Source organism: Anomaloglossus baeobatrachus, chromosome 3, assembly GCF_048569485.1.
Source record: "Anomaloglossus baeobatrachus isolate aAnoBae1 chromosome 3, aAnoBae1.hap1, whole genome shotgun sequence".
Taxonomy (NCBI): Eukaryota; Metazoa; Chordata; class Amphibia; order Anura; family Aromobatidae; genus Anomaloglossus; species Anomaloglossus baeobatrachus.
The window spans coordinates 649,181,939-649,199,124 of record NC_134355.1 but is presented as its reverse complement, the minus strand read 5'-3'; the positions used below and the strand labels follow the sequence as shown (position 1 = coordinate 649,199,124).

The following is a 17,186-nucleotide window of genomic DNA, read 5'->3' as shown; positions in this document are numbered from 1 at the left end:
AAACTGCTGAGGTTTTGACCTCTACTAAGAGAACCATGACAAATTTTACAGATCACATAATTTGGGCGATCTTTTTCTATGTCAAAAAAGGACCTGGCTAGGCAAGGCTTAGAGGCCATGCGACCTGTTGATCCACCCCGAATAATGCTCAGAGGCAGAGTGGTGGCTGAGGATGCAGTTGTAGACGTGCTACCAGTGCTCCGACTGTGTCCAGGAAGGCGCCAGGTTACTTCGACGTCGGTTGCATCCTCCTCCACCGCCTCTGTTGACCTCCTCGAGTGTCTGACTGTGGGTTGACAGTAGGTGTGATCTAGAACTTAATCATCAATTGTTGTGTTTGCACTCCCCTACCCCTCAGACCGAGTTTCTTCTTGCCCTGACCGAATATTTAAGTTGTCATCCCAATCGGGTATCTGCGTCTCATCTTCATCAGTATGTTCCTCATTGCCTATAACCACAGTTGTTGGAAAGGCAGCATTTTGGTAGCCAACAGTTTGCATATGATGAAAGTCAACCTCCAAGCCATTTCATGCCCTTCTAAAAGCATGTAAAACACAGCGAGGGGACTCCAACCACAGTCTCCCTCGTTGCCACTAACTGGGCCACACACACCCCACTTGACTGGCATCGGTTGAGCCCCCTTTTGAAAAAGAAAAAGATGCTTTGCATGAAGCACTCTCAAAAATACGCGTGCCTTTCCCGTCCCCTGGCTGACCCAGGGGAAGAAAAGTCCTCTGAGAGCCATGACTTGTTCATCTTGGTTCTTTTAGAGACACAGCGAGGGGACTCCAACCACAGTCTCCCTCGTTGCCACTAACTGGGCCACACACACCCCACTTGACTGGCATCGGTTGAGCCCCCTTTTGAAAAAGAAAAAGATGCTTTGCATGAAGCACTCTCAAAAATACGCGTGCCTTTCCCGTCCCCTGGCTGACCCAGGGGAAGAAAAGTCCTCTGAGAGCCATGACTTGTTCATCTTGGTTCTTTTAGAGACACAGCGAGGGGACTCCAACCACAGTCTCCCTCGTTGCCACTAACTGGGCCACACACACCCCACTTGACTGGCATCGGTTGACCCCCCCTTTTGACAAAGAAAAAGATGCTTTGCATGAAGCACTCTCAAAAATACGCGTGCCTTTCCCGTCCCCTGGCTGACCCAGGGGAAGAAAAGTCCTCTGAGAGCCATGACTTGTTCATCTTGGTTCTTTTAGAGACACAGCGAGGGGACTCCAACCACAGTCTCCCTCGTTGCCACTAACTGGGCCACACACACCCCACTTGACTGGCATCGGTTGAGCCCCCTTTTGAAAAAGAAAAAGATGCTTTGCATGAAGCACTCTCAAAAATACGCGTGCCTTTCCCGTCCCCTGGCTGACCCAGGGGAAGAAAAGTCCTCTGAGAGCCATGACTTGTTCATCTTGGTTCTTTTAGAGACACAGCGAGGGGACTCCAACCACAGTCTCCCTCGTTGCCACTAACTGGGCCACACACACCCCACTTGACTGGCATCGGTTGAGCCCCCTTTTGAAAAAGAAAAAGATGCTTTGCATGAAGCACTCTCAAAAATACGCGTGCCTTTCCCGTCCCCTGGCTGACCCAGGGGAAGAAAAGTCCTCTGAGAGCCATGACTTGTTCATCTTGGTTCTTTTAGAGACACAGCGAGGGGACTCCAACCACAGTCTCCCTCGTTGACACTAACTGGGCCACACACACCCCACTTGACTGGCATCGGTTGACCCCCCCTTTTGACAAAGAAAAAGATGCTTTGCATGAAGCACTCTCAAAAATACGCGTGCCTTTCCCGTCCCCTGGCTGACCCAGGGGAAGAAAAGTCCTCTGAGAGCCATGACTTGTTCATCTTGGTTCTTTTAGAGACACAGCGAGGGGACTCCAACCACAGTCTCCCTCGTTGCCACTAACTGGGCCACACACACCCCACTTGACTGGCATCGGTTGACCCCCCCTTTTGACAAAGAAAAAGATGCTTTGCATGAAGCACTCTCAAAAATACGCGTGCCTTTCCCGTCCCCTGGCTGACCCAGGGGAAGAAAAGTCCTCTGAGAGCCATGACTTGTTCATCTTGGTTCTTTTAGAGACACAGCGAGGGGACTCCAACCACAGTCTCCCTCGTTGCCACTAACTGGGCCACACACACCCCACTTGACTGGCATCGGTTGACCCCCCCTTTTGACAAAGAAAAAGATGCTTTGCATGAAGCACTCTCAAAAATACGCGTGCCTTTCCCGTCCCCTGGCTGACCCAGGGGAAGAAAAGTCCTCTGAGAGCCATGACTTGTTCATCTTGGTTCTTTTAGAGACACAGCGAGGGGACTCCAACCACAGTCTCCCTCGTTGCCACTAACTGGGCCACACACACCCCACTTGACTGGCATCGGTTGAGCCCCCTTTTGAAAAAGAAAAAGATGCTTTGCATGAAGCACTCTCAAAAATACGCGTGCCTTTCCCGTCCCCTGGCTGACCCAGGGGAAGAAAAGTCCTCTGAGAGCCATGACTTGTTCATCTTGGTTCTTTTAGAGACACAGCGAGGGGACTCCAACCACAGTCTCCCTCGTTGCCACTAACTGGGCCACACACACCCCACTTGACTGGCATCGGTTGACCCCCCCTTTTGACAAAGAAAAAGATGCTTTGCATGAAGCACTCTCAAAAATACGCGTGCCTTTCCCGTCCCCTGGCTGACCCAGGGGAAGAAAAGTCCTCTGAGAGCCATGACTTGTTCATCTTGGTTCTTTTAGAGACACAGCGAGGGGACTCCAACCACAGTCTCCCTCGTTGCCACTAACTGGGCCACACACACCCCACTTGACTGGCATCGGTTGACCCCCCCTTTTGACAAAGAAAAAGATGCTTTTCATGAAGCACTCTCAAAAATACGCGTGCCTTTCCCGTCCCCTGGCTGACCCAGGGGAAGAAAAGTCCTCTGAGAGCCATGACTTGTTCATCTTGGTTCTTTTAGAGACACAGCGAGGGGACTCCAACCACAGTCTCCCTCGTTGCCACTAACTGGGCCACACACACCCCACTTGACTGGCATCGGTTGAGCCCCCTTTTGAAAAAGAAAAAGATGCTTTGCATGAAGCACTCTCAAAAATACGCGTGCCTTTCCCGTCCCCTGGCTGACCCAGGGGAAGAAAAGTCCTCTGAGAGCCATGACTTGTTCATCTTGGTTCTTTTAGAGACACAGCGAGGGGACTCCAACCACAGTCTCCCTCGTTGCCACTAACTGGGCCACACACACCCCACTTGACTGGCATCGGTTGAGCCCCCTTTTGAAAAAGAAAAAGATGCTTTGCATGAAGCACTCTCAAAAATACGCGTGCCTTTCCCGTCCCCTGGCTGACCCAGGGGAAGAAAAGTCCTCTGAGAGCCATGACTTGTTCATCTTGGTTCTTTTAGAGACACAGCGAGGGGACTCCAACCACAGTCTCCCTCGTTGCCACTAACTGGGCCACACACACCCCACTTGACTGGCATCGGTTGAGCCCCCCTTTTGACAAAGAAAAAGATGCTTTGCATGAAGCACTCTCAAAAATACGCGTGCCTTTCGCCTCCCCTGGCTGACCCAGGGGAAGAAAAGTCCTCTGAGAGCCAGGTCCACATTGTCAGTGGACAGACACGTGTGCTTATCTGCCAGCAGACCCCCAGCAGCACTGAAGACAGGTTCCGAGAGAACGCTGGCTGCAGGACACGACAAGATCCTCAAGGCGTACGTGGCGAGCTCAGGCAATTTATCCAGATTGGAAGCCTAAAATGAGCAGGGCTCAAGTTGCACAATAATGGAATCGATGTTTCTTTGCATATACTCATATATCTGTGTGTCTCCCTCTTTTTCCTTGTCCAGCTGTTTTGTTTTCACATGAGTATATGTCCTTGTCACTTTCCCATGTGTTTGTGTTATGTTGTGAGTTGTTTGTCACCTTTTGGACACCTTTCAGGGTGTTTTCTAGGTGTTTTACTGTGTTTGTGATTGCCTGCCATTGTTTCCTATGGGCTCGAGTTCGGTTCGTCGAACGTTCGACGAGCCGAACTCGAGCCAGACCCCCCGTTCGGCGAACCGCCTCGAGCCGAACCGGGACCGGTTCGCTCATCTCTAGTGTACATGCCGCGGGCAGGAGGGGGCGGAGCGAGCTGAGCGGGGAAGTGTGGGCTTCCTGCACGTAACTAGGATAAACATCGGGTTACTAACCAAAGCGCTTTGGTTGGATACCCGATGTTTATCTTGGTTACCAGCTTGTGGCAGGCTGCCAGCGATGGCTCCTGCACACTGTAGCTGTAAAAAGCCCTGCTTTTTGCTGCTAGAACCGTTATCGAACGTATCTAGAACTATCGAGCTTTTGCAAAAAGCTCGAGTTCTAGTTCGATCTAGAACAGCCCCCAAAATCACTCGAGCCCCAAACTGGAGAACCTCGAACCGCGAACCGCGCTCAACTCTACTAATCTCTCTTTTTATACACCCTAAAATCTTGTTTGCTTTAGCAGCTGCTGCTTGACATTGAGTGCTGCTGCTCAGCTTATTTGTAATGAGAATACCCAAGTCCTTCTCCTGTTCTGTAGTCCCGAGTTTACTTCTATTTAATGTATATGCAGCTATAGGATTACTCCGTCCTAGGTGCATTACTTTACATTTATCAACATTAAATCTCATTTGCCAAGTATCTGCCCATTCTGACATCTTATCAGATCGTATTGTAATATTGTACTATCAAGGTCAGTTTTTAATATCCTACATAGTTTGGTGTCATCAGCAAAGACTGACACTTTACTATCAATCCCATCCATAAGGTCATTAATAAAGAGATTATAAAGAATCGGTCCTAGCACAGATCCCTGCGGTCCCCACTGCTGACTATAGCCCATTTAGAGTATGTACTATTTATGACTACTCTTTGTTTCCTATTTTTTAGCCAATTCCTTACCCGTCTGCACATAGTTTCCCCTAGTCCTTGCTTCTGGAGCTTCAGTATAAGGCTATTATGTGGTACAGTATCAAATGCCTTTGCAAAGTCCAAATAAATCACATCAGCTGCATTACCAATATCCAGATTTATACAGAGATACAGTGGTCTGTCAACTACTGAGCTCAGTTCCCTCAGTATACGTGGATGAATCCCATCTGGCCCGGAGGATTTGTCAATGTTTAAGTTACTCAGACGCAGGCATACTTCTTCTTGTGTTAAATTAATTATATCAGGTGGTGAACTTTGATTTTTGACTTGTTAAATGATCCCTGGAACAACTAGCTCCTTGGTGAACACTGATGAGAGTATTTCCCTGTAGATATTCTATACGGTATTATAGAATACCACAAGAGCCACTGTGATCTTGTATGGAATTGATGCAATTGAAGAATATTTGCCAACTTCCTGGAATATCAGTAACAAGGGGAAAAAAGACGTCTCAGAGGAGATCTCATTTATACAGTTAGGTCCAGAAATATTTGGACAGTGACACAAGTTTTGTTATTTTAGCTGTTTACAAAAACATGTTCAGAAATACAATTATATATATAATATGGGCTGAAAGTGCACACTCCCAGCTGCAATATGAGAGTTTTCACATCCAAATCGGAGAAAGGGTTTAGGAATCATAGCTCTGTAATGCATAGCCTGCTCTTTTTAAAGGGACCAAAAGTAAGTGGACAAGGGACTCTAAGGGCTGCAATTAACTCTGAAGGCATCTCCCTCGTTAACCTGTAATCAATGAAGTAGTTAAAAGGTCTGGGGTTGATTACAGGTGTGTGGTTTTGCATTTGGAAGCTGTTGCTGTGACCAGACAACATGCGGTCTAAGGAACTCTCAATTGAGGTGAAGCAGAACATCCTGAGGCTGAAAAAAAAGAAAAAATCCATCAGAGAGATAGCAGACATGCTGGGAGTAGCAAAATCAACAGTCGGGTACATTCTGAGAAAAAAGGAATTGACTGGTGAGCTTGGGAACTCAAAAAGGCCTGGGCGTCCACGGATGACAACAGTGGTGGATGATCGCCGCATACTTTCTTTGGTGAAGAAGAACCCGTTCACAACATCAACTGAAGTCCAGAACACTCTCAGTGAAGTAGGTGTATCTGTCTCTAAGTCAACAGTAAAGAGAAGACTCCATGAAAGTAAATACAAAGGGTTCACATCTAGATGCAAACCATTCATCAATTCCAAAAATAGACAGGCCAGAGTTACATTTGCTGAAAAACACCTCATGAAGCCAGCTCAGTTCTGGAAAAGTATTCTATGGACAGATGAGACAAAGATCAACCTGTACCAGAATGATGGGAAGAAAAAAGTTTGGAGAAGAAAGGAAACGGCACATGATCCAAGGCACACCACATCCTCTGTAAAACATGGTGGAGGCAACGTGATGGCATGGGCATGCATGGCTTTCAATGGCACTGGGTCACTTGTGTTTATTGATGACATAACAGCAGACAAGAGTAGCCGGATGAATTCTGAAGTGTACCGGGATATACTTTCAGCCCAGATTCAGCCAAATGCCGCAAAGTTGATCGGACGGCGCTTCATAGTACAGATGGACAATGACCCCAAGCATACAGCCAAAGCTACCCAGGAGTTCATGAGTGCAAAAAAGTGGAACATTCTGCAATGGCCAAGTCAATCACCAGATCTTAACACAATTGAGCATGCATTTCACTTGCTCAAATCCAGACTTAAGACGGAAAGAGCCACAAACAAGCAAGACCTGAAGGCTGCGGCTGTAAAGGCCTGGCAAAGCATTAAGAAGGAGGAAACCCAGCGTTTGGTGATGTCCATGGGTTCCAGACTTAAGGCAGTGATTGCCTCCAAAGGATTCGCAACAAAATATTGAAAATAAAAATATTTTGTTTGGGTTTGGTTTATTTGTCCAATTACTTTTGACCTCCTAAAATGTGGAGTGTTTGTAAAGAAATGTGCACAATTCCTACAATTTCTATCAGATATTTTTGTTCAAACCTTCAAATTAAACGTTACAATCTGCACTTGAATTCTGTTGTAAAGGTTTCATTTCAAATCCAATGTGGTGGCATGCAGAGCCCAACTCGCCAAAATTGTGTCACTGTCCAAATATTTCTGGACTTAACTGTATGTATAAATACATGTGTGGTCAATATAAAGGACTGGCTCATGACTTATTCCTTCCAAAGACAATACTAAGGACCAGGGGGCACTCACTGCGAGTGGAAGAAAAGCGATTCCGGCAGCTAAATAGGAAAGGGTTCTTTACAGTTAGAGCAGTCAGACTGTGGAATGCCGACCACAAGAGGTAGTAATGGCAGATACTATAACAGCTTTTATATCAGGGCTGGATGATTTCCTCACTACACACAACATTGTCGGTCAGTATTTTTTAGTTGGTCTCGTCGGGGGCCCATATTAAGCGGTAGTCGATTCCATAGTTGATATTAAGGGGTGTCTAGTAAGGGTCGATATTACAATAGTGAATATGGGGGGGGGGTCAGTATTCATTTAGGGAGTCAGTTTTTATTTAGGGGGCCTGGATTTGAGGTAGTCTTTATTTAGAGGGTCTGGGATCTGTATTTATTAGTTGGTCTGGTTAAGATCATGGCCGTCAGGAACAACTGATCTGACAGGCGCAGCTTCTGTAGACTGGTAGTAGGTTTGATTTAGTTTAGGGAATCTGGAGGGTCCGTATTAATTTAGGGGGTCTGCTCTGGACTCCGTTATTATTTGGGTGGACTGGTCTTGGGTCAATCTTTATTTATTGTTTATTTCCCATCCAAAAATAATTGAAGAAATAAACATATTTGGCCTCACTGCATTTGGAAACATTCCGGTCTATGAAACTATGAAATTATTTAACCCATATGCTGAATGCTGTATTGCCTTTGTCGCTCCTCCTCCCCCCAAAAATGAAATGCAAAGTGACCAAAACATTGATGCACCCCAATAATGGTAATAATAAAAACTACAGCTCGATATGCAAAAAACAAGCCCTCACGCCGATCCATCCATCAATAAAACATTTTTATTTTATTTTTACAAACACGTTAAGTATTTGGTTTCAGAAATTTCTGCATCATTTCTGCATCTGTTGGCATGAAAATGCGGCATAAAAACGGGCATTTTTATTGCAGTTTTTGCAGTGTTTCGCCACGTTTTTATGCATTTTTTGCAGCGTTTTGCCACATTTTTGCTGAATTTTTGCAGTGTTTCGCTGGATGTTTGGAGTTTTTTTGCAGCATTTTGTCGCGTTTTTATATTTTTGCAGCATTTTATCGCGTTTTTATATTTTTGCAGCATTTTGCCACATTTTTGCTGAATTTTTGCAGTGTTTCGCTGGATGTTTGGAGTTTTTTTGCAGCATTTTGTCGCGTTTTTATATTTTTGCAGCATTTTGTCGCGTTTTTATATTTTTGCAGCATTTTGCCACGATTTTGGTGCATCTTTTGCAACATTTTTATGAATTTTTGTCAGTGTTTAGCCACATTTTGTATGCATTTTTTGCAGCATTTTGCCGCGTTTTTGATACATTTTTGCAGCATTTTGCCGTGGTCTGATGCATTTTTTTTGCGTTTCGCTGTGTTTTTGATGCTTTTTTTGCCATGTTTTTGATGCATTTTTTGCAGCGGTTTTGCTGCACTTTTTTGCAGCATTTTGACATGTTTTTGATGCTTTTTTTGCGTTTTGCCACGTTTTTGATGAATTTGTGCAGCGTTTTGCCGTGTTTTATGCATTTTTTTAGCATTTCGCTGTGTTTTTTATGCTTTTTTGCAGGATTTTGCCATGTTTTTCATACATTTTTTGCTACATTTTGCCATTTTTTGTTGCATTTTTTGCAGTGGTTTTGATGCACTTTTTTTGCAGTGTTTTGCTGTGTTTTTGATTTTTTTTTTTGCATTTCGCCACGTTTTTGATGCAATTTTTGCAGTGTTTCGTTGCAGTTTGATGCATTTTTTTTTGTGATGTTTCACTGTGCTTTTTATACATTTTTTTTTGCGGCATTTTGCCACGTTTTTTATGCATTTTTTGCTACATTTCACCATGTTTTTGATGACGTTTTTGCAGTGTTTCGGCGCATTTTGATGCATTTGTTTGCAGCATTTTGGATGCTTTTTTGAATTTTTTTATGCATTTTTCCGTTTTTTTATGCATATTTTACAGTGTTTTTGATGCATTTTTTTGCCACGTTTTACTGCCTTTTTTATGTATTTTTTTTCCTGTATTCTTTGCATTTGCATTGCTGGTGATAAATGCTGAAAGAATTGACTTCCTAAAAAATATTTTCTGCACCCAATCTGCAAGGAAAAAAATAATCAACATGTGCGCTACACTTCAGGATTCTGATGGATTTTGCTGGCATAAGGATTTGCTGGCAGTTTTGTGACAAAACTGCATTAAAAATACATTGAAATTAAAAATGCATTAAAAAAAACGCACTGTGTGCACACAGCCAGCTAAAGAGAAGCCCTCACACATTTATCTGTATGGAAAAATAAATGATAGACTTTGGAAAAAAAGGAAAATGAAATCGCAAAAAGGGAAAGAAGGAATGATAACTGACATCAGAGACTGCCATCATAAAAAAACTACTAGACACAAAACGCGTGTAAGTCGCAAAATTCTAGGATTCTAATAAAAAAAATATAGTTACAGCCAATTGGCCAGCACAGAACAGGTAAAAACATGTGCCCGGCCAATATGGCTGCAAGCACCGGCGTGCAGAGGGTTAACAGGCTTACAGCAGACTATTCCCCCCATTCAGCATTCCCTGCCTGCAGATCCAGCCCCCGCCAAGCCCTTCCTGCCCAGCCGCTGCACTATTGGCTGCAGAGCAGACAGCCCCCTCCAGCACAGCAGAGAGGTGCTGTCCCCGGCACAGGCGGAGAGCCATACACACAGGAAGCCCAGACCTGTCCACAGCGCACAGCACAGCCATGGGAGTGGAGATAGAGACCATCACTCCAGGAGACGGTATGCCTCGCCACATATACGCACATATGCAGCCGCCGCTATATGCAGCCGCCGCTATATGCAGCCTGCAGCCGCCGCTATATGCAGCCGCCGCTATATGCAGCCCCCGCTATATGCAGCCCCCGCTATATGCAGCCGCCGCTATATGCAGCCGTCACTATATGCAGCCGCCACTGCACGGGCGGCCCCGCTCCATCACTGACAACTGCTTCTTTTGTTCATAGCCTCTGTTATTTTCCCCAGCACCGGTGTAGCAGAGCTGAATGTGTCATGGAGCTGATCCTTTTGTGCGGCTGAGGGCTACATAAACCACAAATAACACAGTGTCCAATGGCAAACTCAGATCTGCTATATCTGTACACACTGGAAGAGGGGCTGCGAGAAGGCTGGAGCCCCCATAGTAGCAGATAATATTAATGCGCAACGTGGTCTATCTATCTCATGTCTATCAATCCATCCATCTATCTATCCATCCATCCATCTATCTATCTATCCCTCTGTCTATCTATCCCTCTGTCTATCTATCCCTCTATCTATCTATCCCTCTATCTATCTATCTATCCCTCTATCTATCTATCCCTCTGTCTATCTATCCCTCTATCCCTCTGTCTATCTATCCCTCTATCTATCTATCTATCCCTCTGTCTATCTATCCCTCTATCCCTCTGTCTATCTATCCCTCTATCCATCTATCTATCTATCTATCTATCTATTTATCCATCCATCCATCTATCCCTCTATTATCTATCTATCCCTCTATCTATCTATCTATCTATCTATCTATCCCTCTATCTATCTATCTATCTATCTATCCCTCTATTATCTATCTATCCCTCTATCTATCCCTCTATCCATCTGTCTTTCATCTATCTATCTATCTATCCCTCTATCTATCTATCTATCTATCTATCTATCCATCTATCTATCTATCCCTCTATCTATCTATCCCTCCATCTATCTATCCATCTATCTATCCCTCTATCTATCTATCCCTCTATCTATCTATCCCTCCATCTATCTATCCATCTATCTATCCCTCTATCTATCTATCTATCTATCTATCCCTCTATCTATCTATCTATCTATCTATCCCTCTATATATCTATCTATCTATCCATTCATGTATCCTTCTATCTTTCAATCTATCTATTATGTATTTCTTATGTTACATTGTTATTATTTTATATAACTTTTTCCTATGTTTCAATATTTAATATAACAAAGATACATTTGTAGTTATAAGAGAGATCAAAGGCTAATTTAGATAGGATCTATCTATCTGTCTGTCTGTCTCTCAATTTCTCGCCTCCTATCTGTTTATCTCTCTATCTATTTTTCTATTTATCTATCTATCCCTCTATCTATCCCTCTATCTATCCCTCTATCTATCCCTCTATCTATCCCTCTATCTATCCCTCTATCTATCCCTCTATCTATCCCTCTATCTATCTATCCCTCTATCTATCTATCCCTCTATCTATCTATCTATCTATCCCTCTATCTATCTATCTATCTACCCCTCTATCTATCTATCTATCTATCTATCTATCTATCTATCTATCTATCTATCCCTCTATCTATCTATCTATCTATCCCTCTATCTATCTATCTTTCTATCTATCTATCCCTCTATCTATCTATCTCTCTATCCCTCTATCTATCTCTCTATCTATCTATCTATCTTTCTATCTATCTATCTATCTATCTATCTATCTATCTATCTATCTATCTATCTATCTATCTATCTATCTATCCCTCTATCTATCTATCTTTCTATCTATCTATCCCTCTATCTATCTATCTCTCTATCCCTCTATCTATCTCTCTATCTATCTATCTATCTTTCTATCTATCTATCTATCTATCTATCTATCTATCCCTCTATCTATCTATCTATCCCTCTATCTATCTATATATCTATCTATCTATCCCTCTATCATCTATCTATATTTCAATCTATTATTTTTATTTATCATTATAGTGCTGTTTATTCCATGGCACTTTACATGTGAGAAGGGGTATAAATAGTAGGAACAAGAACCATAATCATAAACAATACAAGGCACAGACCGGTACAGGAGGAGAGAGGACCCTGCCTGCAAGGGCTCACAGTCTACAAGGGATGGGTGAGGATATAGTAAGTGAGGGCAGAGATGGTCGTGCAGTGCTATATGGACTGCAGGTTACTTAGCAAGTTGTAGGTTTTATCTATCATCCATCTATCCTTCTATCTATCCATGTATGCTTCTATCATCTATCCTATCTATTTCTCTAGCTATCCATCTATGATTCTATCTATCCTTCTGTCAATCCATCATCTATCCCTCTATCTATCCTATTTTTATCTATCTATCTATCTCTCTATCTATCTATCCCTCTATCTATCCCTCTATCTATCTCTCTATCTATCTATCTATCCCTCTATCTATCTATCCCTCTATCTATCCCTCTATCTATCTATCCCTCTATCTATCCCTCTATCTATCCCTCTATCTATCCCTCTATCTATCCCTCTATCTATCCCTCTATCTATCCCTCTATCTATCTATCCCTCTATCTATCTATCCCTCTATCTATCTATCCCTCTATCTATCTATCCCTCTATCTATCTATCCCTCTATCTATCTATCCCTCTATCTATCCTATTTTTATCTATCTATCCTATTTTTATCTATCTATCTATCTCTCTATCTATATATCTATCTATCTATCCCTCTATCTATCCCTCTATCTATCTATCCCTCTATCTATCCCTCTATCTATCCCTCTATCTATCTATCCCTCTATCTATCTATCCCTCTATCTATCTATCCCTCTATCTATCTATCCCTCTATCTATCCCTCTATCTATCTCTCTATCTATCTATCTATCCCTCTATCTATCTATCCCTCTATCTATCCCTCTATCTATCTATCCCTCTATCTATCCCTCTATCTATCCCTCTATCTATCCCTCTATCTATCCCTCTATCTATCCCTCTATCTATCTATCCCTCTATCTATCTATCCCTCTATCTATCTATCCCTCTATCTATCCTATTTTTATCTATCTATCTATCTCTCTATCTATCTATCCCTCTATCTATCCCTCTATCTATCTCTCTATCTATCTATCTATCCCTCTATCTATCTATCCCTCTATCTATCCCTCTATCTATCTATCCCTCTATCTATCCCTCTATCTATCCCTCTATCTATCCCTCTATCTATCCCTCTATCTATCCCTCTATCTATCTATCCCTCTATCTATCTATCCCTCTATCTATCTATCCCTCTATCTATCTATCCCTCTATCTATCTATCCCTCTATCTATCCTATTTTTATCTATCTATCCTATTTTTATCTATCTATCTATCTCTCTATCTATATATCTATCTATCTATCCCTCTATCTATCCCTCTATCTATCTATCCCTCTATCTATCCCTCTATCTATCCCTCTATCTATCCCTCTATCTATCCCTCTATCTATCTATCCCTCTATCTATCTATCCCTCTATCTATCTATCCCTCTATCTATCTATCCCTCTATCTATCCCTCTATCTCTCTATCTATCTATCCCTCTATCTATCTATCTATCTATCCCTCTATCTATTCTCTTTTTATCTGTCTATCTCTTTATCTATTGTTGTATTCATCCTTCAATGCATCATAATTACAGATGTATCGATTATAGTAAATATGGAAACATAGAAGAAATACTTCATATCAAAAACAATGTAATTTGCCATAAGAAATGAATAGCTTCTCCATTATTTATTTTTTGTAACCTATCCCGTGCCAGTCATCTCTCCCTGTCCCCATGGGGGTCTCACATTATAAATACCAAATTAACCTCTAAGAATACATTATTATTATTATTATCGCCAATTCCAGATATGTTCTCCATTCGTAAAACGCAATCCTTTCGGGATACGGATGTAGCAAAGTTGAGTTCCTCATATGTCTTTTCTCCCATTACTCATGGCTTACACGTCCCATATCCCCAAAATATTAAATGACAAATTCAGCTCTGCTTCATTTACGTTATAGTGAAGTTGATTTGAGATTTAATAGATTTAATTCTTGTTAGATCAGTCAGTAAAGTTTACCTGCAGTCCTATGTAAAGGCATAGGTGATGTATTCTGGGACTGGCTGAAAGCTCTGCACAGCTCTGCTACATCTTGATTCATTCATTGATTCAGTGTTGTGTATTCATCTGACATGTTCCCATATCCACCAGTCTATATCCAGCCCATCATATGAATGCTCGGCAATACCTCTGCGATTCTTTGTGTTTCCCCCACCTTGCGCTCTCGGTGCGTGCGTGTGCTCGTATGAAGATATGCGGGTTATTTCCGCTCAGGTATTTCTTAAGAAAACATATTTCCTTATCTCCGGTCTCATTGTTTTCTGTAAGTCTCCAGACGGTATGGTCTGGGAATTATGGTGTGGATTATTGTATGTCGGCACTAGATGAGGGCAATTGCAGCACATTTGCGGTTGTATATTCACACAGATATGTAAAGTATTGTGCATCCGGAATTTTCATGCGTAAAATCCTCCGTGTCCTCCAGTACGAGCATCGACCTTATCCATACGCCGGGTAAAAATCTGCAGCCTAGATTGACATCATGGATTCAAAAATGCAAATCTGCAGATTTTCAGTGTGAAAATTCCACAGCTGATAAAGTCTTCTTTGCCCAAAATGTAAGAACAGTGTGGATTTTCTGTGGATTTTCCATCCGGATTTGTGGATAAAAAAAATCCATAGGCGTAAAGCAAATGAGATATCCGACACCTAATTCTCACACTGCAGATCATTCTGCAGATTTTTCACCGTGGGTTTAACTCTTTGCAATGCATAGGTTGAAATCTGCAGCAAAATCTGCTATAAAATCCTCATGTTTCAGCTGAGGATTTTATTGTGGATCCAGGAAAAAAATCAGCTACAAAAAGGGATTTTAGCTCTGGCATAAGGGTACATCGATATAGGTGGGATTTCTTTTTGGATTTTCCACCCCTAACGTCTTTTGCGTCTTACATTACCCATGATGTGGATGAGATTTTACATCAACGCGATGCAGACGAAATCTGTAGTGAAAATTGACCAGTACTGAAATGTGAAAAGCCCTTGCCTGTAACTGTCCTGTGTAGACCTACCCTAATAGTCCAAGTGGGATGCTACAGATAGATGTGCTAAAGTTGGCCATAGACCTATGTTAATTGACCTAGAAATATGTAGCCCAAGGGGTACTGACACTCATACTGTGCAGCACAGCGTACAATCATAGCCTCGGGACCACTTTGACATAAGGACTTACTTGGCTTAGGAACGTGTGGAGACATTCCGCTGACCATTTACCCCTAGATCGTAAAAACTTAGAAATAAATGGTTGATTTCACCTACGTTTCTATTCTCTGAGCAGGGGGTTGGACCAGATGACCCAGGAGGTCCCTTCGAACTCTACCATTCTATGAGTCTATCTTCTATGTGTGATAGGTGCGATGTTATCAGGACCATGAAGATAATTTGGTATCTCCAATACCCTGAGGTATAACCTTTTGTCTTGAGATGTGATGGGATGAAGGAGAGCTCCTCTAATGTACCTCCATTATATGCCAGAGCATCCTTTATGGTGGGATTGGTTTGGCTGTCTATGGAGGGAGGAGAATTAAGAGGCTTTTCGACAACCCATAAATGGTTATTTCCCAACCCTATCTCAGCTAATTTAGCTCCAGAAACTGGAAAATAAGAGAGTCTGGTACACACCATAGACATTAGACTTTTGGATCCGAGCTAACCTTTATAAGGTGTCTTCTGCTGTGAACATTTGGAGGTGGCCCTAGATATTACAGTTGAGTTGGTTGCATATAGGACAATCAGTGCCTCTAAATATTTGGTGACATTGCCATTCACTGTCCATGGACAGATACATTCTTGATGTTCGTTCAGCATATTCTCACTTCCTTGGATCGTATCAGGTGAAAGCTGCCTTTGCTTCTTTTCTATCTACCCAACCAAACAAGACCTATTTTTTTCAATTTGGGTCCTAATATGTCCAAAAATTATCTTCTCAACACTAGACCTGGTATCGACAAATCATTAGCAAATAGAGGAATGATCCATGTAAAATAATCATCCTACCTACCATATGGTGACTCAGAAGATAAGATCTCTGATTTAAGACCCACTCAAATTCTTGGAGCTCTGTTTAGCCCCCAAATATTAGAGTGATACTCCGAAAGCTCCAGCACTGAAATTTTTTAACTCAGTACAATGAACCCTTTGTTTTAGGAACCTATGAAGGTTCCAGATCATAAGGCTTCAGTTGTTTTGTCTGAATGACACCTCAGAAGATGATTTAAGGTGGAATTCCCCATTAATTAAACTTAGAGATGTCAGGATCTTATTAGCAAGGGTTCTCCAGTTTGGATAATCCCTATTTGTAAGGCTGGTTTCACACGTCCATCATTTATGGTCCAAGTACAAAACTCAAAATCCGGATTAGTTTTGGGTCTTCTGCTCTAAACCCAACAGCCTAATAAATCCCAATGAGGTTGTTGAGTTTGAGCCAGGACACCATTCTCGGACCCATAGTTTAAAACCGGCCTTAGAAGGATCTTCACAGAGTGTATGCTGGTATTACCACCAATCAGCTGAAATTTGTATTGGGAACCTGGCAGTAAAGATTAAATTTTCCTGCAGCGCCTCCACAGGGGAAACTAAGTAGTACACAGAATTAGTTCAATCAATGAGTTGTGTATGTAATGCAGGTCATCCAGAAGAAGAGACACTGTGGTGAAGAGAAATCCAAACAGAAGACTCCTGTAAATCAGTCTTTTAACTGGATAAGCCCTTAAACATTGCATTACACTGGACAATGAACCAAAATGTAAAAATTCATTTACAAAAAAAAAGTATTGCAGATTTTAATCATTTTCTTGGAACGGGATAATTTTCTCTGGTAATATTTTTGCTTGGTGTAGACCGTAGCTATGTGAAATAATGTGGCTCCTACTATGATCCTTCTGTGTATATATGACATTCACACTGTACTCCCAGTGTAACTGAGCTGGAGACTAGGGAGGTTCTTCAGAAAAGGTCAGGCGTAGGATGTTTCTATGTTTAAACCCTTCACTTTAGCACCAGATGGGTTAACCTTTTACTCCAAAACCAGATGGCACATCGACCACTGTATACATGGGTGATACTGTACACGATGCCCCCAGTAGTAATGCCTGAAATTCAATGACGCCACAACA

The 17,186-nt window shown here is 42.3% G+C and overlaps 1 protein-coding gene across 1 annotated transcript in view; it reads left to right on the top strand.

The window, feature by feature from the left end:
- Nucleotides 1-9,805: 9,805 nt before the first annotated feature.
- The window catches only part of FKBP1B (FKBP prolyl isomerase 1B), a 79,752-nt gene continuing 72,371 nt past the window's right edge, over nt 9,806-17,186 (top strand). The window contains exon 1 of the mRNA XM_075341162.1: nt 9,806-9,939. Coding sequence (XP_075197277.1) covers nt 9,903-9,939 — 37 coding nt within the window. The 5' untranslated portion in view covers nt 9,806-9,902. The remainder of the gene's footprint in view (nt 9,940-17,186) is intronic.